At 41.8% G+C, this 27,131-nt stretch overlaps 3 protein-coding genes across 3 annotated transcripts in view; 1 reads left to right on the top strand and 2 right to left on the bottom strand.

The window, feature by feature from the left end:
* Nucleotides 1-530: 530 nt before the first annotated feature.
* Nucleotides 531-8,977, bottom strand: pwwp2b (PWWP domain containing 2B). The gene is made up of 3 exons (XM_084948595.1): nucleotides 8,357-8,977; nucleotides 4,477-6,205; nucleotides 531-2,766 (listed from the first exon to the last, which is right to left on the bottom strand). The coding sequence occupies exons 1-2, from the start codon at nucleotides 8,494-8,496 to the stop codon at nucleotides 4,477-4,479; spliced, it is 1,869 nt and encodes a 622-aa protein (XP_084804721.1). The 5' UTR covers nucleotides 8,497-8,977; the 3' UTR covers nucleotides 531-2,766.
* A 439-nt stretch (nucleotides 8,978-9,416) lies between these two features.
* LOC146374555 (leucine-rich repeat-containing protein 27-like) lies at nucleotides 9,417-17,117 on the bottom strand. Its single transcript, XM_084948597.1, has 11 exons — nucleotides 16,996-17,117; nucleotides 16,549-16,844; nucleotides 16,299-16,429; nucleotides 15,815-15,873; nucleotides 15,170-15,322; nucleotides 14,203-14,398; nucleotides 11,076-11,216; nucleotides 10,876-10,981; nucleotides 10,301-10,380; nucleotides 9,704-9,824; nucleotides 9,417-9,614 (listed from the first exon to the last, which is right to left on the bottom strand). The coding sequence occupies exons 2-11, from the start codon at nucleotides 16,759-16,761 to the stop codon at nucleotides 9,501-9,503; spliced, it is 1,314 nt and encodes a 437-aa protein (XP_084804723.1). The 5' UTR covers nucleotides 16,762-16,844; nucleotides 16,996-17,117; the 3' UTR covers nucleotides 9,417-9,500.
* A 608-nt stretch (nucleotides 17,118-17,725) lies between these two features.
* The window catches only part of stk32c (serine/threonine kinase 32C), a 96,888-nt gene continuing 87,482 nt past the window's right edge, over nucleotides 17,726-27,131 (top strand). The window contains exon 1 of the mRNA XM_084948596.1: nucleotides 17,726-18,770. Within this exon, the coding sequence (XP_084804722.1) occupies nucleotides 18,689-18,770 (82 nt within the window). The 5' untranslated portion in view covers nucleotides 17,726-18,688. The remainder of the gene's footprint in view (nucleotides 18,771-27,131) is intronic.

Raw genomic sequence — 27,131 nt, 5'->3', positions numbered from 1 at the left:
GAAGCCATAACCCATCCATCCACTTACTTCTGCTTCCTATTCACTGTATACTGGTTACAGTTGTGCTGATGAATATATTACTATATAGAACAGAAGCAATACATTCACCTTTTGCCCTTCACATACTAGCAGTATATGCACCATGAAAGTTCATATAGGAACTGTGTTGATTAGTCATTACTTATTAAATGTATTCTTAATTTTCAGACTGCTGCAAAATTTCAACTTTGCTGAACTAAATGAATAAACTGCACAGTTCCTTCAACCCACAAAACTGAGCTTTAAAGGAAAAGATCAAATTACTAGCAGGCCTCTCAGGAGGTGTGAAATTGGACGAAAGAACATGACGGAAACCCGCTGGTTCTGTTTAATACGTGTTAAGACAAATCATCGATTCGGCTTTTCATAATAAGGAAATCTGCGTGAACCCTGCAGGAGGTTATATTGAAATTTAGTCTCTGCCTCTGTGCACGTTTAACTTCATCGGTGCCTTTTTGGACTCCACTTTGTAACAAACTGAAAGCAAATCATTTTATAAATCAATAAAAACTTAAACACTTTTATTGAACTTTGTGTTTTTTTCCTCGAGACAACAAGCTGGTTGATGCACACTGGATTTGAGCCAGCTTAAAACAAAACAAAAAACAACAACAAAGGACTGAAATATAGGACCAATCCCGCGAGATATAAAAAGACTCTAGCATCCGACTTAAGAGTCACACACTTTCCCACAAAACACTTATCAGATCAAAGGAATTTTGTCTAAAATTTCAAGCCTCAAGCTGAAATAACTCTGATAATATTGCTACAATATCATCAGACGTCACTCCTGCACTTCTGAAGTCAATTAATGGACTGCACTAACATGAGGTACCACAAAAACAGGAGCCCTTTTGATCATCAATGACAAAGTGACAAGTATTGCTTGTATATTTTATTTTATGTACAGTACATGTAAAAAAAAAAAAAAAAAAAAAAGTAGCTAATATTATTGACCAACGTGGGCAACAGTAGACAGCCATGTTGCTCATATGTGGGGAAAAAATCCTGTCGACCACTTCCCCTCTCAGGCATACGTACGTATAGACTCTTAAACTGTAAGGCTGCCTGGGACCTAGCTGCGCTTGACTACAAACCGTCAAACTGCAGATTATCAAAAAAGAAAAAAGAAAGAAGAGTGCATTAAACTGCTCCCCTTTAAAAATACGCTTCGCTGACAGCAAGCCTCGATGGGAACGAACAGTTTCCAGGCGGACAGAAAGCAGACGGACCGGTCTGCTGAGTGTGACTGCGCGCAACGTTAAGTTACGTTTTTAAACACCGACAGGGCTGCCTCGCCTTTCCCTCCCTTCCCCTCTAAATCCAACTGTGCTGCTTTCAACACAAAAGGTCACTAAAGGTCAGCGGCGCAGTCGGTCTGCTTTTGCCTGATGTCTCAATATAACTGCTCCAACTAGTAGCAAGCAGGTTTTTTTCCTTTTATCTTCAGCACACTCAGCAGTTGAATTCACAGTATTCTTACAGCATGTTATTTTTTCTTCTTCTCCCAAAGTCACTCATAAAGCTTTAACTGATAATGCATAGGGGACTTTTGACGCGCTTGTTCGTCCATGTTTATCCAGTGGAAATGTTAAAACATGGAGATTTTTTTTTTGTAGTGAGAGAGAAACGCACCCAAGTCAAAATGCGAGAATACAGTGTACACAACCATCTGTGTCTGGTGTCCCCGAAATTGTACGACTAAAAAGACAAAAAAAAAAAAAAAAAAAGTTGTTTTGTATCTCCAAGGCCATGGATAGTCAACCACAAAGACTTTTGAATTCCCCTGCAGCCTAACAGGGCTGTATCTCGCAATAGTGTTTCAGACAGTGAGCTTACAGCAGGCCACCAAGGTACAGATAAAGTGCTTTTTTTTTCTTAAACGTGACGCTTTTAAATAATTAATAATGGTTCTCAGGGAAAAAAAAAAAAAAAAAAAAAAAAGCGTTGGGGGGGGGTAGAGTATGCAGACATGACACTCGTAACGTTAGAAAATGAAGTGGAAAAGAGACACGACATGAATCAGGAGAGGAACAGAGTTCAGTATAAATACATCCACAAATCCAACTAATGTCGCGGAAGGCTACGAGGATGAAACACTGTGATCGCTAGCTGGAAACAGTCACTACTGTCTCTGGATGGAGCTGTTCACATTTTCAGAGGAAAAGAGGTTTTGGGGTAAGACTTTTTTCTTTTTTAAACTTGTGTCCGAGGGATGAAGAGGAGGGGGGAGCCTTCTTGGCTGAAGGAGGGGAACCTTGGAGCCAAACGACGGCGGCGGCAAGGCCCGCGATAATGACAGCAGCAGATTGGGAGGTTTTTGCGAGACTGTAGTAGAAAGGGTGAACTTACTGGATCATAATAAAACATTACAGACAATAAATACATTCAGGTCCTTGTAGTGTTGTTATTCGGCTCTATTGAAATATGATTAAATCTAGGAAAGAAAAAAAAAAAGGAGGAATAGTTTATAGTTCATAGAAGACCATGAGATGCCAGGCCTTTATATTTTTTGCTCCCTTATCCGGTCTCAAGAACACTCCACCTTGGCGGCCATTTTCCACCAGCCTTGTGAGAAAAAAAAAAAAAAAAAAAAAAAAAAAAAAAAAAAAATGAGAGGGTGTATAAATAGTAGCCGTGGCAACCACACGTACTCCCTCCTGGGTCTTGATGACATAGTCTGAGAATTCAGAAAAACCTCGGAGACTTGTCTTCAGTCCTCAGGCTCTATGCAAAAAAAGAGAGAGAGGCAAAAGGGGGATAGACAATGAGCAAACAAGGCAGGTCATGCATCCGGTGCAGGTAATTTTTAACTGAGTCTGCAAGAATCAGCAGTGCGTTTGGTGTTATGCTCAACATGTTATATCAGTCATGTGAAAATTGATGTGAAAACTACTTTTCAAACCGCTGTGTAGCTGACAGAGGAAGAAAAACGCTTCCTTTATGAGGTCTGGAAAAGGCACCAAATATAGGCTTGCCTTAACCCCTTACTGTTTATCCTCTGCTATAATCAATTCCCTCTTGGCTGCTGTGCTCGTAACAGAGTAAACAGTGGGGTTGGAAATGGTCTGTTTGCCCCTTCTATCACTCAAAGACAATATTTAACATTTGAGTGTATGTTGAGGAACCTGCTGCTTGGCTACCCAGGCTAGGTCACCACACTTGGACAACAACCAAATAAGAGATGACTTTAAAAAAAAGAAACAACTTATGGTCATGCACTCCGATTGCTTGAATTGAAGCAGTACAGCCTGATGCGAGTCCTTTTCTGAAATGAGCCTTTTAAACAAACCATCCCTGTTGACAGGCAGCCGCACAGCCTGTGCCTTCATTAGAGCTTGTGTTAATGTTTGCTCTGCTGCCTCAAACACAGCACCTGTTTCAGGACGTGAATGCAGCGAGGCTGGCACGACACAGCTCAAAGTGTTTGGTACTAGAGCGGGTTGGAGCACAAGCTCTTTTTCTTTTAGCTCAGCATTCTGCCCAAAAGTTTAACATGCTCATCAAATTACAGGTTTCACAGATATTTGAGGGAAGAGCTGGTGAATAAAGCCGGAGAGGCACAGGGAATATTTAACAATTGTCATTGCACTTGTACTACAAAATTGTGGGGCTCTATACCAACTGCTCCAGCATAAAATATAAAGGAATAAATAGCAAACAGGAGAAATATATACAATCAAGAGGGACACAATTGAAATAAATTAAAAACATACACTTTTAGCTTAGCTATACATTCTTTCTGGTGTGTGCGCTTTTTTGGGGGGGGTGTCAAATCATAGAATCAATGCAAATATCAAAGTTACTCAATTTCTAATAGTTTAAGAAAGAAAAGGTTCATATAAAAAAAACAAAAACAAAAACAAAACAAAACAAAAAAAAACCCCAAAACAAAACAGAAAATGCCAAAAACTGAGAAACATGCCGACTTACTGTCAATCAACTGACTCATGCATGCAGCTCGTATTGTGTCTGCACAGCCAACATTTCTACACTGGCAGCTCTTGCTCATCCGCACCAGCTCTGTGCTGCAATTTTCCCAACATTTGTTCTTGCTGAGTCAGACTTGTTTCTCATAGTCAATCATTGTGATTAAAACTACCAGTTGGGCCACTGACGACTAGACCGAGTTTTTTTTTTGTTATCTAAAAAACATAAAATAAAATACAATCTAAAATACAAGCAGCCAGTTGGTGTTGGTCCGTGTGTTTGTGTGGGCCTTGTTTTTTTGCTTTGTTTTTTTGTGGGGGGAGCACACAACGACAACACCAACTGGCTGCTTGTATTATCCTCTTAGGTTCACTTAAAGCGTTTCCTTCATCTACCATGTAGACATTGTTTGAAAAAATTTCAGTAATATTCTATGTTTATAGTATACCCCTTTGCCCAACATAATTATAGAAGTGATACAGGCACATGTAAGTGCTACGAACTCACCTACGTGTCGCAGTGAGAAAGCAGTGACGTAATCTCCGGGCTCATGTGACCCACGGCCTTGGCTGCCTCCAGGATAGCTCTCCGGTACATCCCTTTCTTCTTCCGGTTGAAGCGGGACCTGAAGAGCTCTCTGAAGGGCGACAGTTTGGCAACAGAAAGCTGGGAGGTTGTGGGTGAACCGAACCACGCCACCTTGGCTTGGGGCCACTGGGCCTCGCAACTGGCTGTCTCCTGCTTGCGAGTGCCGCTGATGCTCAGGACGCGTGCAGGCCACCAGGGGAAGCCGTGGATTTTCCCCCACACGATGTCACCCACCGCTATGGCGTGACCTTCTTCTGTCACACACTTTGTCATGCTGCGGGTGTGAAGCCGCACTGTGAGAGGCGGCACCGTCTTGCAGTCGTCCCGTGAAGGTACAGAAGATGAGGTTACAGAGAGGTCTTCACCAGGCGCCAGATCGCACAGCTCTGGTGAGGTGCCGTCCGAGCTGAAGGACTTTGACTCGTCCAGGCTGTCGCTACTGCACACCGACAAACTAGAAGAATCCGCTTTACGCTTACGGAAGTTAATGAGAAGGGTGAGGTCGTTGTGGCCACGATCTGCCTCCTCACCTGAACTCCCTGACCACAATTCCAGAGAGTTCTTGCCTTCTCCTGAGTCTTCAGAGTGTGGGAGGCACGGCCCGGGCCCCCTAGGGCTCCGTCTCCTGGTGTCTCCAACAAGTTCCGCATCATACTCAACCACGCTCTCCTCAGTGTCCCTCTGAGGGGGTCTCAAACGGATCTTTGGAGAAGGTGTGTCCTGACCTACATTTGCAAAAGGTCTTGTTAGTTTGAGTTTGGGAATGGACACAGTGAGGCCAGACCTTGTGGCATCTAGAATGTGCCGCTGTTCCTTGGTGGCATCAGAAGTTGCCTTGTCGTTTTCCCCCACGCCATTCTGCACCAGCTGTTTGGGGCAGAATGGTTTGACTGAACCGTGGACTCGCGCCGGGATCTTCATAACCTCCCCCTTGCCCTGTGGAGTGCTGTAGGAGATCTTTATGACGGGACTGTGTGGAATAACATCAGTTCCAGGGTACTTCTCCCCATCAGCCTCGCACCTTTTGTCCTTTCTGAGACGCTTACTATCAAGGCTGGTGCCATTTTCCCGTCTTTTAGTGTCCTTGGCTGTGACTGTGTCCTCTTTTCTCGACAACTTATTAGGAGTATCCTTGTCGTAGCCGTCATCGTCACTTTGTAGTGAATTTTCTTTTCTAGAGGTCTTGGTGTTGCTCATGCCATCTTTGCTGTCCTCGTCACTATTTAGCGTGTTCTTGCACTTTTCACACAGTACCTGCCGAGGCCGCAGACGGATAGTACTTATGGTCATACGGCCGGGCTCTCGCGTTCGCCTCTTCTTTCTCTTGATTGGTCGTGGAGGGGGTTGAGGTACCCATTGGCTGTAGGTGTGGCGCACCCATAAGGGCTGGGGGAAGGGGGCTCCTTCAAAATAAGGAGGATAAGGAGTCTGTCCAGCTGGCACTGGTGTGGGAACGGGGCAGGGTAGAGGAGGTGTAGGTATGCTGCTTTCAGGGAGAGTGTTTTCATCCTTTGGTCTGTGTGAAACCTGGCTGGGAGATTTGGAAACCGAGTCCTCGCTCAGAACTTCTTGGATTTCAGAAGCAGGTTTAGATTCTTGGCAGTCCCCGAGTTTTGTTGTGAAATCTGGTAGACAAAATAGCCCGGTCCTAAAATAAACGAGAGAAAAAAGAAACAGTGTATAAATAGCTGTGGATCTTGTTAAGCTTTATACAGCAAAGATGATACAGTCGTGCTAAACCCTGAGAATTTTTACTTCAACAATCCCCTCCATTAGAACAATATGCCTCAACATGTGACACAACCTGAGGCAAGTAGGACAGCACTGAAACAATAAAAGAACAGCCAAAACTGTTCACATTGTCGAAAAAAACAACAACATATACAATTAGTTTTGGTTTTACTTTGACGCGAGACATTGATGTCACTCTCCCTGTCACCTGGGTGCTGAAGGTTCTTAACATGTGGGGGTTGGGGTTTGTTGTGCAAGCAGACAGACAGTTATCTGTGCCTCAGCCTCAGGCCACAGAAGCAACAGTGCTGCTGAATTTTCCCTAAGTGACTTTAATGTGATTTTTGCGTGTGTGTGTGCTTTTTTTAAAACACACTGGGATCAGCAAACATGTCCAGTGAGGTCCTAACTGCCAAGAAAGTCTTTGAGAGGTGGCTGGCAAGCAACAGTAACATAGCTGTGCTGCCTTAGTCAGGAGACAACAGACAAAGAGACTACAGGATGCCCGAGACCACCCCCTCCTCCCCAACATCTGACTGAACAAAAACAATCCCATGAATCACTCGGGATTCAGAGAGGTAGGGAAGGAGCCAGGAGATTTCAGTTTGTTTTTGCATCCGTGTCTACTTGGGGCTTATGTGCGGCAAGATTATTAATTAGTGCACATTTGGGGAGCCTGCTTTCCTCCCCAAGAGAAGTAGTTGGCAGGCATCTCCAAATAATAGTCTCCTGGTGAGGCTTGTTCCTCTTAGCTTTAGGCTCCCATAACAAAATATGCGCCCGTATAGCTGTTGAATATCACTCTTTACTCTGATTGACGCAGCACAAACAAGGCTGTATGTAGTAGGGAACACACAGTAATAGTTAAGCGCAGTACAAGGACGCAGAATATGGCCAGGCATGATTCACCACACTGTTGTCTTTTCATGCTGTGGTGAAGATCTGTCAGAATGATAGGGCTAGACAATAAGATTAAAAAAAATAATGCAACAATCTGTTTGCATCGGACAATGACAGGAAGTGTATTGCCATGAGCTGAAAAGGAGGAATTAGTCAAATTTTGTCAGTGACAAGGCCTAAAATATAGGCCTATTTTAAGTTATTCCAAGGCCGACCTTTTCCCATTTGGGTGGGTTATTTTCAGTACAGCATGAGCTCTTGCACGAAAAACCATCTAAGCATACTAAGGGGAAAAGCTGGTCAGGTTCTGATTCTGCTCGTCTATAAATAGCCTAAAGCCAGTGGCTTTTAAGGTGCACAGCACCAGGAGGAACACAAGGCTTATACATGTGACACACAACAAGAGGGCCTGATAAGACATGACACTGGTACATGTCAAATTATACTTGCATGGTTCTCTTTTGAACAGACTGTGCTTTCTATCAATAGCCCCATTTTTTTTTTGTTTTGCTTTGTCAGAGGCTAAAATGGACACAGATAAGACCAAAGCTTGATTTACTGAAAATGAGACACAGTTGTGATCATTCAAATGTATTTTAATAATTTTCTATTGTTTCTGCTGGTCAGAAATGACAGGTTATAATGTTGCTGCCTTTGAATAAATTTCAGCTTACTGTACTCAGACATTTGCCTACAAAACTAGTGCACATTCACATTTCTGTACAATTGCATGATAATAAAACTGACACAATAAATAGTGTGTAGCTAAGGCCTGGCTATTTTACTGGATTCGCTTTAGCTGCTCTTCCCTTGATTAGGCTAACAATAAGCTATAGCTGAACCCACTGACAGTAGATATTTTTCAACAGAAGTCACTAACAGTCTCGACAGGCTGGGCTAATGCCTTTATATAGTTTTCCTCCATCGTAAAATCGAGTATTTCGCCGTCTTATTATAGGCAAAAATGACATCACTTTAACATTAGCCGGGAAGCTAGCAGATAGCCACCTTGTCAGCTACAATAACCTGCAAGCCTTTTGTATAAAGGCCTAGGTCGCTAATAGTTAGCTTTGACTTAGCATCCAAGGTAAATTAGCCGTTAGCAGTATTTAGCAAATAATTTTTAGACGATAATATATAAAAGAAGTTTAGAAAAAATAGTGCTCACTTTTTGTTGCAATCGAGTAAAATCCCCGTGTAGATCCTTTCTCGATAGGTCAGCGTCACCACCAGTGTATCGTTAACTATTTGATCGATAGTGACAGGTACCCGAGAGCCGGCCCGCAGCTCCTCGGCCACAGCCTCCATGTTTCCCGGGGTGAGTTGTCCGGCTCGGCGGTGCTCGATCCCGGCCAAGGGAGCCACGGTCGCGTCGGCCAAAGATCCGTCTCCCCTTCGCTATTGGAGCAGGAGGCTACACCAGGGCATAAAATGACGCCATCACCCCCACCAAGTCAATTACAACAGTACTGCCACCGCTGACATCACGCTCTCTGTGCTACAGGAGCAGAAAATCTCTCAAGACAAGGCCTACCCTTTCTCTGTCTCACTTTGTACTGCTTGATGCCATTCATTACCACGGCACTTTTCGCTTTTTTTTCCCTCTTTTAAACTCAGCGGCAGGTTTATGGCGTCCGTCTTCAAAACAAATACCACAATTACACATGAAAACCGAAAACGCATACAAGCATTTTAAAATAACATGTAATCAAAAATTAAAACTGACGATGACAAAAATGGCAATTAAATAATAATCACAAGACGCAGAGCCAGCTGACAACGATTATATATAATGTCACACACACGCACACAAATAAATAAAACATTTAATGTGCTATTTGACAAAAACCTGCCACTTTACTTTAATGTATCTTGTTGTAAATTACATTAATGAGGATATTATTATGTATTTGGAACTAAAAACGTCGAGTTCCCCTTTAAAATGATCTATTTTAAGACTGGCTTAATTTACTCTACATGTAGGTAATACATGCCCGGTGAGCCAATAACGCTTTTAACAATTGAAAAGCTTATTTTGACACAATAAAGTATTTCTTTTATGTAAGTTAAAGTTAACATGATTACTTTGCTTAGTGGAGAGAGCATCTTGCAGAAGTTAAAAGAAAAATAGAAACACACCAGCTGTGAACTGGAAACTTTCCAAACACTCCCTTGCCAAGTTAGGATTTGAAATGTTTACCTTATAGACTTGTGCAACACAATATGAGTCAAAGGGATTTAGTCGCTTTATTGATTTATTTCCATATCAATTAAATATCACAAAAACTCAAACAGCAGGTGTGTAGTCTCTGTCACTTATCAAGGAAACCAGGCCAGGTGTCCCCAGTAAAGATCATGAAAGTTTTTTCAAGATCTCGTCCTTGAGTTCTCTTCCTCTCCAGGAGCCGCATCTGTAACTTCCTCATCTGTCAGTCAGAAAAGTGGAGTTTAGATCAATAATCTATATTAACCTATATAATGAGTTGCACAATGAATGGAGAATTATAGGTCAGACCTCTTCCACATCTTCCATCGCTGCTGCCATCTGCTCGCTTGCTGTGCCCCTGGGATTCCTGCACCTTTCCTGTATCTTCTCGGCACGGGCACAAATCTGCCGTTCCAGGTCCCGGGCCGATCTTTAGGGCCATGCAGTTCAAAGGTCAAAATCTATATATACAACACTATACAGGTGTTTAAGTATTATAGCCTTTACAGATATAACCCAAAGGGTTACTTTCTCTGTTTCCTTGTATCAGTAAAAATAAAATAAGAAAAGTGGCACTGTCTTATCTGGTTTATCTGTTTTTGCAAAGACATAACATTGTTTAAAAGGAACAAAGAAATCTGCTTATGTTCTATAATGTGTGCAGTCTTTCTTTGTCCACTAGGTGTCTCTAGCTTTACATCTTTAGTAGCAGAACTCGCATCAGCTAAACCATGCAAAATGCCATTTAGTGGGTACTTGTGGAGTTCTCGTTAGGCTCATTGATGAGATGATTATAAGTTTAAACCACAAGTAGGACAAGTACTCTTCACAGAGACAAATGCAGTCACTGTTAAAGCTTAGAGGTATACTGGCAGAACTAACAGCAGACCCAGAGCTTGTCATTACCTGTCCCCTTCACACCCGCCAGATGTCTGAGAAGCACCACTGCTGTCCTCAAAACCAGGTTTTGAATCTACTTCTGCTTCCTGAAACAGGGTAAGGAAGTACTTGTTACATTTACCTGTGAAGCGATACAACTCTTGCAATGCATCCTACAAAGATGTAGCCTGTGGCTGCACTGTGTTCAGTTAAAAAAAAGAAAAAAATACTTTTTTCCTTACAATAAATTTTCCCTTATGTCGGGCTGATCCCATGCAAACATAATGGGCACCCTTTCTCCACTATATATATGTATGAAAATGGAGCTGAAAGTCAAATGATAGATTTATAATGTGTCTCCCTGTGTATATCAGCACTGATGGCTCCTCCAGCATGCTCCATTACCACCAGTGGAAACTGTTGCTGTCTCATCACCACCATGGTGGTGCTACTGTCTGAAAACCCATTCACTCACATCAAAATGATTCATTTAATGGCAATATATCTATGCCTCTCTCCTTTAACCAGTGTGTCAGAGGTGGTGCTCTACTGCCCTCTGGTGGTGGGCAGGATGACAGCTGAAAACCCAAGCACACACAAACCTCACGCCTTTTTTGTCTTTCATGCTTCTTCTCTTTGTGCTCAGACATTTTCTTGTCTTGTGAGATTCTGGCTTGTGTGCAGCACTTCTGAAGAGACACTTGGCTTCTACAGGAGAGTCAGATAACAATACACTCTGTAACAGATCAGAGACAAAAAAAAAACAAAACAACTCTTGTTCTCCAGGCCGAAATCTGCTCACTTTCTCTTCTGCTCGAGAATAGCCTTCTTCTCGTTCAACTCCTTCATTGCAGCCTGCTTCCTTTCCTCTGGCCTCTTCCAAGGAGGCGAGTCAAAAAGGGGGAGCTGGGGAATCATGCCGGCCTTGGTGGCTGTCTTTTTTCTGAAGAATAAATTCAAACAAACTGCTTCATATTTATGGCTCGTCTGAGCTCTGGGCTCTCAGCTTAGATTTTTATCACCTGGTTTCCTCCACAGAGAATGATATTAAAAAGTTGTTTTGCCATAATTTTACAAAGCACACGGCCACAAACTGTGCCCTCCACTCCACGGAGGGTCAAGGAGTAAAATAATGTTATAATGGTAACTGAGATTAAGTGATTATTAAAGATGCTCTCAGTTTTACAGCAGTTGCTCCCTTAAAGCCTCAACTTCACATTAGGTTTCCAGCTCAACTGTTTCCAAAGTCTATGAATAATCTCGTTAAAAAAAACTCAGTATTGACCATAATAATTCAGATTTAAATTTTACCTTTGATAATTGAATAGGTGAAAATGACTTGGCCCCAACAGATATTTGCTATCTGGGTACATTATACAGAAACAAAAGTACAATTAATTAGATGCGTGAAGTTTTAAAATCCCAATGAAAATATTTAGCAAATGCATGTCCAATGCATATGTTTCATCCCTCTTATGAAACAACAGTGTGACATTTTGCATGTGTTTAGTTTCTAGTGTATGGAGTTGGAGGGAAATATCAATACTCCTGTCTTATTTGACAATTAAATTGAACCCTGGTATGTTTTATTAAACTGTTTAAGTGGTAGATGTTCATTTTAAACATGGCCAAATTTTCAAATAATGAGGTCAGTGCATATGTAATTCATTCCTGTGAACCAGACTGTTCTGAACAATCTGTTTCAGGACGTTTTTCTACTCTGATGTCATTGAGTGGGCATGGCTGTTTTTGGGGAGCAGCCAATTAGAAGAAAAGGGAGGGAGGAGAGAGCTAAAAAAGTTTTGTTTTCAGAGGATAAACTAAGATAAACAAGGATTACTTTGAGTTGCGAATGATAAAAGGCTACTTGAGTTCAGTCTGAGAATAAACATAGAAAGAGAAATGTGCCTAATGGATTCATTACATGGATACATGGATGAACACATCAGCCAGTTAACATCAGGAGTAGTATAAAGACTGGAAACAGCTAAGTTAGCAATGTCCTGCACTAATACATGGAGCAGCAGCACCAAAGTCCACTAGTTATCATATTATATCTGTTTAAAAACTATAGCGTAATGAGACAATAAGCTATTTTACAAGCCGGTTGTATGTGACTATTATCGTGCAACCAGAGAAGAATGCAGAAGGTTATAGGGCTTAAGAGCCAAGAGAGACATCTCTGAAACCTATCCCAGCTTTCAAGAGGCACGGTGCTCCCTGGACAGAGTATATGACTTCTACAGAACTAATCCAAGATATATTTAAGAGTAAATAACCAGAAAATGTGAATTTCTAGCAATTAGTTCATGAGCTAATTGTGGAAGGCCGAGATTTAAACCTTTGGAGAGAACCATTGTGATTCCGTCTGTTTCTTGCTCTTTGCTAGAAGAAACTCTCTGTTGGCTCTAGCCTCATAGGTCATTTACAAATCTTACACAGGTACCGACCTTCTCCGCTAACTCTTTGAAAGAAAATAAATAAGCACATACAATGCACCCAGAAAGATTTACAGCCTTGTTCAACATGTTTTCATGTTACAGCCTTATTCCAAAATTAATTTAATTAATTTTCCACCACAACATTCTACATACAATACTCCATAATGACAAAGTGAAAAACATTTTCTTCAAATTCTTGCGAATGTATTAAAAAAAAAACCCACACAAATATAACATACACATAAGTATTCACAGGCTTTGCCATGACAGTCAACATCGAGCTCAGGTGCACCCTGTTTACACTGCTCATCTGTCAGATGCTTCTACAGCTGGAGTCCACCTGTGGTAAAGTCAGTCGTTTGGACATGATTTGGAAAGGCACACACCTGTCTGTGCAAGGTCCCATAACTGACAGTGCATGTCAAAGCACAAACCAAGCCATACCCAGTACCAAGGAACTGTCTATAGGCCATGACGGGATTGTATTGAGGTACAGATGTGTGGAAGGGTCCATAAAAATGTGTGCAGCATTGAAGGTTCCAGTGAGAATAGTTGCCAACATCATCTGTAAATGGAAGGTTTGGAACCACCAGGACTCTTCCTAGAGCTGGCCACCTGGCCAATCTGAGCTATCAGGGTAGAAGAGCCTTAGTCAGGGAGGCTACTCTGACAGAGCTCCAGTATTGCTCTGTGGAGAGAGGAGAATCATGCTAGAGTGGCCAGACAGACGCCACTCCTCAGTAAAAGGCACATGACAGCCCACTTGGAGTTTGCTGAAAGGCACATGAAGGACTCTCAGACCAAGAGAAACAAAACAACAACTGGTACTGAACTCTTTGGCCTCAATGTCAAACATGATTTCTAGAGGAAACCAGGCAGTGATCATCAACTGGCCAATACCATCCCTACAGTGACGTGTGGTCGTGGCAGCATCGTGCTGCGGGAATGTTTTTCAGCATCAGAATATGGGAGACTAGTCAGGGTCAAGGGAAAGATGAATGCAGTAATCTACAGAGACATCCTTGAAGACAACCTGGGGGCGAAGGTTCATCTTCCATGAGGACAACGAACCTAAGCACAGAGCCAAGATAACAAAGGACCACTTCAGGACCACTCCTTGAGTGCCTTTGAGTGGCCAAGCCACAGACCAAACTCAAACCTGATTGAACATCTTTATAGCAATCTGAAAATTACTGTGCACTGACGCTCCCCATCCAACCTGATCCACTCTGATAGAGCCTGAGAGAGTGCAAAGAATAATGGGGGAAACTTCCCAAAAATAGGTGTACCAAGCTTTCAGCATCATACTAAAAAGACTTGAGGATGTAATCGCTACAAAAGGTTCTTCAACAAAGTTTTGAGAAAAGGCCGGTAATACTTATTTACATTTTCATTTCTTTATTTTAAATAAATTTGCAAGAATTTCAAGCACATTTTTTCTCTGTGTCATTATGGGGCATTTTTTCCCACCCAAACATCTTTTCTTACCTCCTGCCAGAAAGTAGAAGTTTGGTGTTTAGGTTTTTATCACGTTGTGGTATTGAGCCCAGTTCAGCTCTGTCCAGTAGGATCAACTGATGCTTGAGTTCCTTGAACCTCTGCAGCTCCTCCACATCCCCTGACTCTTCCTGCTCTTCCATACCCCTCAGCTCTAACAGCTGGAGTTTCTCCACTGCTGGCAACTCTAGGAATGAAACAACAATGGCAGCTACTAGTGCAGTGTGAGGGCAACAGATATTGCAACATTCGATGCTGTCTGCAGCTGCAGAGGCTGGCAGGAGGCATTTAAGAAGCTAATTCACACAGGTAAATCCACTCCTTTAAATATCTGTGTGGAATGTGGAGGAGAATGTAACCAACAAATTTTTACTCATTTTATAGTAAAGTAACTTCTAACAAGAATAAATGTTCAGTTTTAACACAGCTAAAGGTGGATAACAATACAACGCGGAAATTCAAACCCACTACACTCCTTCTCTTGGCCAATTAAATGAGAAGAGATTTACATCTGAAACTCGGGACCCTATCTTTGTTAATAACCTTGTAAGCAGGGAGATAAATAATTTGATTGAGGGTTCTGTCTCTGCTTATTGTGCAGTAGCAGCAGCCTCTCCTGTTTCAGCCTTCTCACAGTGATTATCTCCAGACAGGGCTTAGTGACAGAGAGCTCCTGATTAGAGCCAACAGGTTATCGATCATTTCCATCGGGCTAAAAATATTACAGAGCTGGAACAGTGAAAAGGGAGGAGGCGCATGATGATGGTGGTGGTGGTGGGGAGTCGGCTGAGCTGCACGCGCCGTCTCCAAGGGAACAGGAGTCACACTAGAGAAGCGGTACCAGGGCAAGGAGCTATTTTTGTGAGCGCGCTGTCCTGCCTTTGACAAAAAGAGCAGATGGCTAGGATGCACGTGCATGCTGCTTGTGTTGTTCAAAGGTAAAGTGCCTTTGACTCACCTGGAGGGGTCTTCCTTGCGCTGACTGGCCGGTGAGCCAGAGCACTCCTCAGGTACTGGAGGATGGACTGGAGTCCCTGCTGCACAATCTCTTGTGGAGGAAAGTGGATTGGGCAGTCCCTTAGGTTCAGACCTTTGAGGGTAATCACATTTCCTGCAAAAAGGCAAATAATGACTCATTCATAAAGACGTACACTGAATAATGAAGAGGCTTACATTGCTCATAATGTACCAGCTACCTGTTAAAAGAGATCCATTATGTGTGTCTTTATTTTCTGTCATGTCCATGCATTTTTATGTCCATGAATTTTTATGTTCATTGAAATACTTATTCTTTGAGTGTAAGTGGACGATGACACACACACAAAAAAAATAAAAATAAATAAATAACCTGTTTATTTAGGACAAATGATCAACAAAGAGCTGTTCAGTGACCCAGTGTAAAATAAATAATGATTACTTTGAACTGTGAATCATGCAAAACAACACTAGTGGAGTCCAAGGAATTAAACTGCGTAGCTTTAAACAAGCAAAACAGGTCCCCTTTAAAATTCTGTAGTTACTGCATACATGTAATTCACATGTCAATATGTATAACTTCCTTTCTGAAAATTACAACTTTTTTTGATAAGGAGGGACTACTCACCCAGTTCAGGTGGAAGTTCAGAGATAGGATTCCCTTCTAAGAGCAGTGTTTTCAAGCACCTACATCCATAAAAAGACAGATTATGAAATGTTTGAAGGGGTTAGGCCTTCGTCAGAAAGCATCTTTGCTCTTAAACTTGAATACACAGACAGGAGGAAAGTGTACAGGCCACTCTACAGTCATATTGTATAAATATCCTGAAATGCTTTTTAGGGCCTGGGAATCTCATTTTGCTACATTTAGATTTACAACTGTAGCACTTGTGTGCTTATCATAAAGTGTTCAACTTATGTTAATAGCTTTGAAATGTTAACAGTGATCAGAAAATGTTCTAAAACATGACATTCTTATAGTCCCATAGAGGCCTATGCCTTGGTTTAAGAGTAAATTGTAAGATCAAAGTTGTCCAGATAAGTTCAAATGAACACGTGCACATTAGACTGGTCTATAATTTTTTTGTTTTTTTAAATGTTGCATACAGTACCTGTGCAAGCCAATTTCAGGTGGGAGTGACTCAATTAGGTTTTTCCTGAGATCTAACCACAGTAGGTTGGGCAAGCTGATAAACACGGAGCCTGGAATACTGCATATCTGGTTGCCTTCAAGACTCAAATACTGAAGATGACAGAGGGAGCAGTTAGTAATGATGCAGTGGTAGAAACGTTTTTTCTTCTGCGTGAAAGCCACTGGAGCATACATCATGTAGCTGGTGTGTGTTTAGAGTCCACACTGACCTTTAGCTTGCTATTTCTCAAAGGACTGTCTGGAACATGTTTCAGCTGAGATCTGCTCAGACATAGCGTCTCTGTTGAATAACATTCAGCGGGCTCCTGTGGATCGGCATCCTCGGGAGGAGTGCGGGGGATCGGCGCTCTGACAACACTGCTCCCAAAGACAAAGCTAAGCTGCGCACCAGGAAGCTCAGCCTCTTTCTCCGGGGAAGTCATTGCACAAAGGAAGCCTAGACGCTTTACTGGTATACTCAAAATACACGAGTGTCTTTTTGGCAGAGAAATTTCTCGTTGTTTGTCTGTAAAAGACAAAACCGTCCAAGTTTTAAATAAATGAAGAGACGTCGTCTAACTTGGGTACGAGCTAAACTAACTAACTAACTAACTAACTAACCAAAGGACAACATTAGCCCACCATTATGTAACTGTTCAATAACTGTGTTAGCTTACCTGCTATTTCTGCACTACTACCAATGTGAACACGGCTCAGTGTTATCTAAAAACAAACACTTTATAGGTCGGTAAAAACTACGAAACTGAAAAATGTTATGCTAACTTTTAGACACGTCTCGCGACCTGACGCTGTAACCATAGCAACGTGGTCAACACAAGCTGGCAGCTGTCCACGTGCAAAACAAGAACAAGGCGACTAACTTGATATTTCTTCAGTAAAATTTTTGTATATTTTTTAAGTTAAATGTTTATATACTTTATTATATGCAGAGAAAAAAAGAAGAGCAAATGATCTAATGTGCACACTGTGTAGATAACGTGTTAATCCCGTTCCCCAGTCAGTGAACCGACTCCACCCATCCATTTTCTAATGAGATTGTGGAATAATTCACTGAGGTTCATTTGGGCGGCAGGATAAACACGGCTTCCCTCTGTTGTGAACGCGAGCCGGGAAGCCTCCACTCTGTCCTGAGCCATCCTGGCTTTACGTCCACACACCGCTCCTAATGTATTGACTTGCACGACAGTCCGTGATACAGAGTTACGTCGACTATACTCACTAGCTAACAACTGTCACACTACTCTCTCAAGAGTCAAGTTAGTGAGGATACTAATTAGTAGTTTCCGGTTATTGCTTTCAATATAAAAGTCTAATGGACAAGCGGCAAAAATCAAGTGGTATCCCATTATTAACGTATAAATTAATTTTTTTAATCGAGATTTTGTTCAGTAGGCTACTTTTGATGGCCATTGTGCCACATTTACCTACACTTGCGATCTAAATTTGCTGAGTCGAACTGGATGAATAATTTTTATGTATTAATGCCACTTCAGTTTCTGTATGCAATTTAAAATCTCAAATTAGAGGGATTTGACACTACCATTACTACATTATTATTCTGGCTAATTATAATAAACTACATAAAAGAAAAAATGGGTGTGAAAATGTGTTTATCTCAAATAAAAGTAGAAACTTAACCCCCCGAAAAGAATAAAGATAAGTGAAATGATTTAATGTACTTAGAAATCTACCTAAATGAGATAACAAATGTATATTTGTGCTTATGTTTATTTAGACTGGGAAAAAACAATAAAAATAAAAATAACGGAAAATAATTAAACTTACTTGAAAACTAACTGAAACTAATTCCAATTTAAAAGAAAAAATAAAACACTAAATTAAAACAAAATAAGTGAGGATTATAAAACCATAAATACACCGTCTAATAATTTTGAGGCGATTGAAAAGTCCTTTTGAGCTTTTATTTTTTACAGTTAACTGACACACTTCCGGTTAGGGCTTCTCCAACTGAGTGCCTCTCCGCGCAGTCTGTACTCTTCAAGCCCCATCAAACACGAGTCCGTCGGTCTGGCTGCGCAAGGCAACTGAACACTACGAGCACCGAGTGTTTATTCCAGCCCAAACGTCCAACTTAGCAAACAGTGTTAGCTCTAAATATCATCCCTGTCCGTCGGCAAGCGCTGCACTTTGCTTTCCGCTTCCTTCTGAGGACTTCAACTCGCGCTGGTCAAATTGTCGGCAGACCAAATACGGGAGAAATAAAACGAAATAACGGACACGTCTCGGCTGAAATGCACGGCTGTTGTTACTGTCTTTTAAGGAGGAGGGTGTCCGACACAGAGCTGTAGTTTCTCTTCCAAGAAGGCGAGGAATGCAAGCTGAGCATCAATGTTTCACTGGGGCAAGTGGAAGAAGAGGATGGGAGCCAACAGTTCTTCAAAGAGACCCGTTTTTGACGAAAAGGAAGATGGTAAGTGAAGGCAAAGGTGTCACCAAATCTCTAGCAAATAGTGGCACTAACAACTTTGGAACTTATTATTGTGTATGTTTCACTTACGATGGCATTTTTTTCACGGTATCCCTCCGCTTGGCACAGTGCACAGGCTCAGTTATCAAAGTTCCTGTTAGGAAATTAAACGCTGTCAAAGGAGTTTAGACGGAGTTTGGCCGCTCACGGGAACAGACAGTGTTCATGTGGGAAATTTTCAAGGCTTGAAGTCAAACTTTCTACTACAGGAGGCAGCAGCAACAATAATCATGACAATAATAAAAATAATAATAATGATTAAATGTACATTTTCATCACATGACCTGATGCTGAGTACATGGAAAGACCCCGAGCAGGTGAAATGAATCTTACCAGTACTATCAAACTATAACTTGGACTGGGCGTTTCACTCTTTTAATATTGTGGGCTATCTGTGTTTGTTGTTTATAGCTCACAGTGTCGGCGTTTTAACCTCGCTTAAATTGTATTATCGCGATATTTGGCGTGGAACTTTTAAATAATGAAATACTAATCAGATTCTTCTGAATTGTCTTTTTTCCCGTGTCATTTTCGCTTTTTTTTTTCTTTTTTGGGTAATTAATTTTCACTCTGAATACAAGTTAAGAACAGTTACAGTTATTTAAGACATTAAGCCGTATGTCATTTCATCACCTTTAACTTCAGCACTGGTCTAGAGTGGCATCCTTAGTGTGGAAGTTTGTCCACTATGATCATCAAAGAAAAATGTCAGACCTTAATAAAATCCCTCACTAGGATTCCAACAATCATAACGCCCACTTGAAAAAAACAAAACAAACCTACAGATTTAAACAAATGTCTTTATATTTTAGCACCAGTGTCAAAAAAAATGAAAATGCACATTCACCGAACTCGATATGAAGCTGTAAAAATTCAAATCTCAGACCAAATGTATGCGCTTTAGTATTTTACGCTGACCTGGCCCTTAACTTGCATTTATTTTCCAGCTGCATCTCTCCGTCTCTCTCCTTATACCTCCACCTTTTCCTCTTCATCGTCCATTTCAAAGGGCAGACGTTAACGTTGGAGAGGCGGGGAGAGGGAGACGCGTGTCTGTAGCTATATGCGGCGAGATCATAAAGGCAAAAGGCGAGAACGTCAGATTTGGAGAGTCCGTTGTCTCGCTAAAGCCACAGTCCTCAAAGCACAACCCCCCCCCCCCCCCCCCACCCCAAAAAACGCAGCTCTTGCCACTGAAGCGCAGTATATACCTCCATGCTCACGCTGCGGGGAAACACTTTAATGCCTGAACGAGCTCTTTGAAAATATTGTGTGTTCAAAGACGGAGAACTAATTGCATAATCAAGACAAGATTATAGTGTCATGCGTGGAAAGTAATGTTAAGTAATGTCTTGTCAGTGTATGGGGATATAAGCCTCTTGGAAGTGAGCCCAATAAGCTCAGCACTGGATTGCTGAATCTCTGATGATGGACTGCAGGAGGGGGGAAAAAATCCACTGTTGCTGCAGAACTATTTGGCCGGAAAACTTGAGTAAATGAGGTCATTTCACTGCAGGGATATGGTCATATGCTCTGTGTGTGTGTATGTGTGTGTTAGTACTCCCCTTTTGCACACAAGGGTAACCCAATTAAGTCTACAGCTCTTGCCTTTAGGAAAAGTGTCCAGCTGTAGTTCAGATCACTATCAAGGGGAGTGGTTACTGGAGTGGCCCTACGGCATTCGCACTCGCAGCAGTTAATCAAAGCCAGGAGAGATGTTCTTGAGCGGGCTGTGCACATTTGGCTTTCTTTAGCTTTTCTGTGCGATTAAAGGGAAACTTTAAGGCTGAGGTCAGAGCCTCTTCAAGACTGTGTCGCTGTGTTAATGTGTGATTTGTTTATGCCGAGTGTGAAAAAAGGGGGAAAAACTAGAGATCAGCTTCGTCTTTATCCTCCCATCATCAGTGTAACGCAGGTGTCACTTAGGCTTGACCTACAAAACACCAGCAGTGAAAAATTCAGTTGGTGGAGTATCACCGCCACCATCAACTGTGGTCTTAATCACCGGCTTTGTCACCACCGCTGTGATTATGCGTAGAAGCGTAGACCGAGGCCTGATCTTAGGTGGCAAAGATGCATTCGATGTTAATTATGCAATGTTGTCATTACGGGGATCTGCTTGAGAGCGCGCTCGCTTTTCATGCAGCAATGAAAATACTCGTCTGCTGAGCACAAAGGGAGCAGTAGGCATCGTGGGTGGAGGGCACATATGCATTAAAGAGAGACAACTGTTAATGTGAAACTGATCACCTTGAACATTTGCGGAGCGCTGATTCGGCACCGCCTTCGTGAAGCAGCTGGCTCTCTTTTTTTTACCCTGAGCCTCGATAACAAACGGAGCAAAAGATGCGCTGCCTTCTAGATGCTGACTTAGGCTCTAGATGTCTCTTGCTGCCTGTCAGGTCTCTTAGAAACAGTATCCCTTTGGCTTCTTGGAAAACAGCATATGGCATACATTAGGCAGTAATATTAGAGCAGCTTTTGGCTCAGAAGGCTGCAAACATAATCAGGCGGTCAGGTTGATGTCGAAGCGTAGCTGCCAGAAGGGCTTTTCTGGCAGGTAGTTTGATTAGCAAAGGGAGCCTGTGGAATTGATTGAGGTGCACATCCTGCTAGTTTGCAACTCGCTCGAATGCTCTTTAACAACAGCAGAGAGTGTGAGGAAAAAATAAGAGAAGTCGATGTTTGGAGAAATGGTGATGGAGTCTGCTCCATCAGACATTTAATCATGCATTTTATCACCATTTGAGAGCAGTCTTTCTTATTCATGAGCATGCAGAACTTGTTAAATTTGAAACTTGTCCTTGCCAATCTGCTAGGCTCGTGAAGTTGTAAAGTAAAAGTTTGACATTTTGGAAAATGGCAATAATTTGGTTTCTTGCCAAGAGTTAGATGAGAAGATTGATACCGCCCTCAGCCCAGTTATCGCTGCTTGGCATAAAGCTTGGGGAATTGCTGAGCCTGCCTCAGACAAAGGATTTCTCACAGATTTATATTCTGTGGAGATGTGTGTGAAAGTGTGCCATGAAAGGAGGTGCACATGCTTTTTTAAATCAACCATAAATAACTGAGCAGTTTCATGAGCTCTCTCTTCAGTGAGTCTCTCATGCTCTGGTTGAATGCCGGCTCCACTGTAGCTGAAATGTAGCTGGTAGTCCTCGTGCTCTTCATCTTTGGTAAGCTGGGCGAGGCGGTACTCCTCACCTCCTCCTGCAGGGTCTGCTTAGAGTGTCTCTCCAGCCAGCTGAACATCATCGCTATAAATAGCCCAAGACAGTGGAGTCTCTCAGATCCTGTTGAATGTTTGGGACTAACTGGTTTAACAGCTACTGAACTTTCAAAATGGGATGTAATAAGATGTAAACTGATTGCTGAAAGTTGTTTTGGAGAGATGAAAACATAAAGTAAAAGTACTCAAAGGAGTTGTTGAATATATTTGGGTACCCAATAATACCCAAATTCACAGCAGATGGCTGCAGGTTGGTTCTGCTCAAGGTTTCTTCCTGTTAAAGGGGAGTTTTTCTTTCCCACTCTCTCAGAGTTTTTGCACACAGGGGGTGGTCTGATTGTCGGGGTTTTCTCTCTATTATTTTAGGGTATTTATTTACAATATAAAGCACCTTGAGATGACTGTTGTTGTGTTTTGACACTATAAATAAAATTGAACTGAATTGAATTAATATAACTGGGCGGCTTGGCTAAGTAAAGTCTGCATTTGGAAAAAACTGCAACACCTCAAGCATTAAAATCACAGCTTTAGATTTAGCCTAGACGTAGACAGTCACACAAACATGCTGGTGTTATATTTTTTTGTATTGTTTACTGGATTTAAAAAAAAATGTGTCAGTTATTCAGAATCCAAATATGACAGTTTGAAGCCATTGTTTATCAGAAAAACAAAGACTTTAAGTAAAATAAGCTACTTTTGGCTGAATCCTTATTCACAATTGTCACCACAGCAGATAACTCCACATATTTGATTTGGCAGGTTTTTACTAGAGATATTTTTGTATTAGGTGAATGTGTTACCCACTACACCATGGAAATATTAAAGATTTTAAGTCAATTAAATCAGTTTGAAACAATAATAGCTGAACAACAGCATCAAGAATGGGTAATTGCTCTAAAAGTTGTTGAGTCAGTAGGAGCTGACAGCTGGCCAGGCTCTAGACCAGCGGTCCCCAACCTTTTTTGCGCCACGGACCAGTTTATGCCCGACAATATTTTCACGGACCGGCCTTTAAGGTGTCGCGGATAAATACAACAAAATAAAACTAGTACCGGTACCGAAAAAAAAAAAAAATTTATTCATAACACACGTGAAAAGACCCAGGAAAACCCAGTAAACGATAAAAACGATAACAAAATAACGCTGAAAACCGATAAAAAACCCTGAAAACTATACATTTCACACCTGAGCCTCAACTCTCGCGGCCCGGTACCAAACGACTCACGGACCGGTACCGGTCCGAGGCCCGGGGGTTGGGGACCGCTGCTCTAGACAACGACTCAATTCACTCTCTCCAAGTCCTCCTGTGAACTGGGAGCATTCAACTAGTCTGAGTAGCTTTGAAAGAGGACACTTGTTGTGAATGCGCTACAGTACTCGGGGGAGAAAGTGCAGAACTGGCAAATGCCTGTTTCAGTTCAGCGTCAGCACGGAGTTGGTGAACTTGTTATTTTCGCTCCGGAGCGTCTACAAAGTCTTTAAACTGCGTTCGTGATTATGACTGCAGAACATGCTGTTAATTGTGTTGTCTGTTTGTGGTGGTGTTATATTGTTGTATCCGTTTGATCATTCATGTAAAGCCACCGGCAAATTTCCACTTCTGTGGACACTGAACTTTTTTTTGTGTGCACGCGTGTGTGTGTGTGTGCACGCTCGCATGTCTGTAGCTTCTTTTTCCATCAAGGATAAATGCACGAGGCACTGAAAGCAGATTTGGTTTAGGATAAAGATAGATGCAGGGAGGGATGGCTGATTATTTGCGCTGAATACTGAGGCGCTCACTTTGTTTCATCTCTGTTGCAGACTCTCAATTTCTCTCACTGTCTTTTTATTCCACTCAACTTCATGGCTGCCTGCAGCTACTGGCCTCTTGCCACAGTGGCAGTCCACTGTAATTGGCCTCAGCAGTAAGTTACGCAAGATGTGGGAAGACTGTCCTGGTCATATTGCAGTGTCTTCTGACTGCTGAGCACGGACATTGTTCAGCATGTAGTATTCAGATTGAATTAATCTCTTTTTGCTGGCCATCATTAAATGCATACATCAGTTTATTTCCAAACTACTACTATGTATTCACAAGGAACGTGGAATGAAGGGATCACACAGGTGCCAACATAACTCATTGTAGCATTTATTTAAAAACAAAAAAAATAAATAAATCCTGAGAGAATGATGCCATCTAACATAAGTTTACTTATCAACAATCGCCTTGCTCTTATTTTGAAAGTCCAGTCGCAGCTGACTAGCTTTTCACTGTTTTTCCTTGCTGTGGCTGTCCTGCATCTCATTTACATTTACATTCCAGTGAATGTCTTGTCCCAGGCTTAGATGGACTCAAACTCCAGCATCTTGGATTGCAGTTGGATGGTTAATCTAATCAGAACTCACTGAGGCTGCAGAGCGAGCATTACCATCAGCAGTCTGCAAGACTCTGTTGCAAGAGCCTCACAGCTCTGCTATTTATTTGTCACAAACTAGTACTTGCAGTGTTTAACAAATTCATCACACCACCACCACCTTGTGTAAGGGTTTATGCCACAGCTGCCCTAAATTAACACTACTGGTAATTCCCAAAATAATTTTTTATGTATCTGTAATGGTTAATCCAGCAGAGAGTGCAAGCTCCATAAAATAAATATAAAAAATATAAAACTGCTGTTATCCACGAATTCCTGAACAAAAAATTAGGTTTAGTGGAATAATATTACACTTGATTAATTTCTTGAAGCTGATCTCTAAAAATTAGTCGAGTGCATTCAGGAACCACAGCAGCTCAGCTACAAAGTGTCAGACCATGTAAAGGTACAGAGCACTGATGGTAAGTCGCCAGCTCTCTCTCTGAATTAATAATTGCCTATTACTAAACCCGGCATTAACATCAGCATAATAACTGTGTTCCAGGGCCTTCATGGCATTCACGGCCGATGCAGGATGACTCTGTTCCAGAGTAAAGACACGGTTTGATGAGTTTGGTAAAGTAACTAACACTAGAGATCGCAAGCCAAGCCTACATCATCGTCTGACCTCGCAAATGCTATCTGGATGAATGGACAAAAATTCCCACAAACGCACTCGGAAATCTTGTATAAAGACTTTCCAAGAAGAGTGAGAGCTGCTATTGCAATGGGGAACCAGCTCCATATTGATAACTGTGGATTTAGGATGGGATGCCATAAAAGCTTCTGTGGGTGTAATGTACACACAGCCCAGTATTTTGTCCATTCAGTGTAGAAAAAAAAATGACCAATTTAGACCACATTTATTTCCATTACGTGATTAGATTATTACACTATATGAATAGAATCTGTCACATTAAGATGTGGTGAGATATATATATATATATATATATATATATATATATATATATATATATATATACACACACACACACACACACACACACACACACACACACACACACACATAAATATACACATAAATATAAATTATTATTATTTTGATTGTTTGTTTTCTGTGTTTTTAGTTGCAGTTGTATAGCTGGCTCCACTTATGTTAACAATGACAGACTGCTTGTGCGTGTCACATCTAACAATGTTTTTACGTGCGGCTGTCTGCACCTGCTGTTCGCGTTGACAGCTCTCAGTCGACCTTTTTCGCAGCGTTTTGACTCGTCATAGTAGGAAAATTGCTGGTGTTACTAATACGTTTAGCAGTAGCTTTGGCGTCTTTAATCGTCTCGACAGGCCGGGACGCTGTTAACAATGAGCCGGCATGAACGATATCTGGAATTCAGCTCTCATTTATTGACACTTGCACTTTTACCAAAGTAGGCTCCACCAAGAAGGATTTCTAAGCTCATACTGTAACGTTACATGTCACCTTTTCCCAGACGGTTGCTTTTTCATTAAAGATGAGACCTCTTTGCTGGAGACGGGCTCATAAAAGCAGCCTTGTTTTGTCCCTCGCTCTGGTCTTATGTAATCTTGTTTGCTTCAGGTGATGCGCAGGCGATGACAGTTGTAGCAGCCCGGTTGCCTGAGCCAAGGAGTCATCAAAGAGATGAGCTCAGCTTGATGCTGAGGTGGCAAGAGGGGGAATAAAGGTCTCTCTTCCTTGTCGAGGTGTGTGTATGTGTCTGTGCGGGGAGGACGGATTAGGACAAGAGGAACGCAACGGGCTGTCAAAGCGGCTGACAGTTTTGTCTTTTCGTTCTGTTTTTCTTCTCTGTCTTTTTAAACACTGAATTTGCTCTTTCCCGACCTGTACGAGGAGAGCGAGTACACAGAGCTGTGTTGTTGACCCCGAAGTCGCTCTTCTTTGTCACAGGGAGATGAAAGACGAGAATTGATAAAAGGAGCATCTAATAAAGTCAAGAAAGTGTTACCTCTGGGCACCCTTGCAGGAGTCTGTGGAGTTCAATATTTGACTTCAGCTCAATATTCAGCTCATTCCCACCGCTTCGATTGCTGTGCTAAATTCATGAAAGACGGGACAGAAACGGGACTCTCCTGCCCAATTCTGGGGGAAACCTTATTGAAACTCTAAGTACATTTCCACGGTGCCCTTGCTCATGCAACCGCACACCAAATCGCAAATCACAAAGTCGACACAAGTCGCCTGACAGACTGACTGATGTAAACTCTCTGTAGTTTGTAATCCCATTATTTAATTCATTACTTAGACAGTGTGTGTGTGTGTGTGTGTGTGTGCTGTATTTGACTGTGTGTGTTGTGAGGCATCTGTGCAGCGACTAAGTTCCAGCATACTGTTTAGCAGCCAGCTCAACTGTTATTGCCCATGGAAACCAATTAAAACCAGTTTTCCGATAATCTGAGCATTGTTTCTATGTCAGGTGTATTTCCATTGTTTTAAGGAGGAAAAGTGGTTGGATGTGTGCAAAAAAACTCTTAAAGTGTGTACGTGTTTTCCTTTTTGTTAAGTACTTTAAAAAAATCCCAACAACAACAGCAGGGGGTTGCCGACTGTTCATGAAGTGCCTCCATTGCTGTTGCTGTGCTTGTAAAGCTTTTCATTCTGTTGAGGCACAAATGCAGTTTGCAAGAATAACCGTGGAAGATTTAACACTCAAAACTCAATGGCTCCTTGATTTTTAG

This window comes from Perissodus microlepis, chromosome 13 (assembly GCF_051167445.1).
Source record: "Perissodus microlepis isolate ML-2025 ecotype Zambia chromosome 13, ASM5116744v1, whole genome shotgun sequence".
In the NCBI taxonomy this organism is placed as follows: domain Eukaryota; kingdom Metazoa; phylum Chordata; class Actinopteri; order Cichliformes; family Cichlidae; genus Perissodus; species Perissodus microlepis.
Note: the sequence above shows the minus strand (reverse complement) of the source record. Positions and strands in the feature narration are given on the sequence as shown.

Bases quoted from the DNA above. Each gene is read 5' to 3' on its own strand.
- pwwp2b (XM_084948595.1), bottom strand. From the start codon at position 8,496: ATGGAGGCTGTGGCCGAGGAGCTGCGGGCCGGCTCTCGGGTACCTGTC. The intron at 6,206-8,356 runs GTGAGCACTATT...CGTTTATTTTAG, and splicing joins TTACTCGATTGCAACAAAAA to GACCGGGCTATTTTGTCTAC.
- LOC146374555 (XM_084948597.1), bottom strand. From the start codon at position 16,761: ATGACTTCCCCGGAGAAAGAGGCTGAGCTTCCTGGTGCGCAGCTTAGC. The intron at 15,874-16,298 runs GTACTGTATGCA...TTATGGATGTAG, and splicing joins CCTGAAATTGGCTTGCACAG to GTGCTTGAAAACACTGCTCT. The intron at 10,381-10,875 runs GTTTGTGTGTGC...ACCCTGTTTCAG, and splicing joins AAAGACAAAAAAGGCGTGAG to GAAGCAGAAGTAGATTCAAA.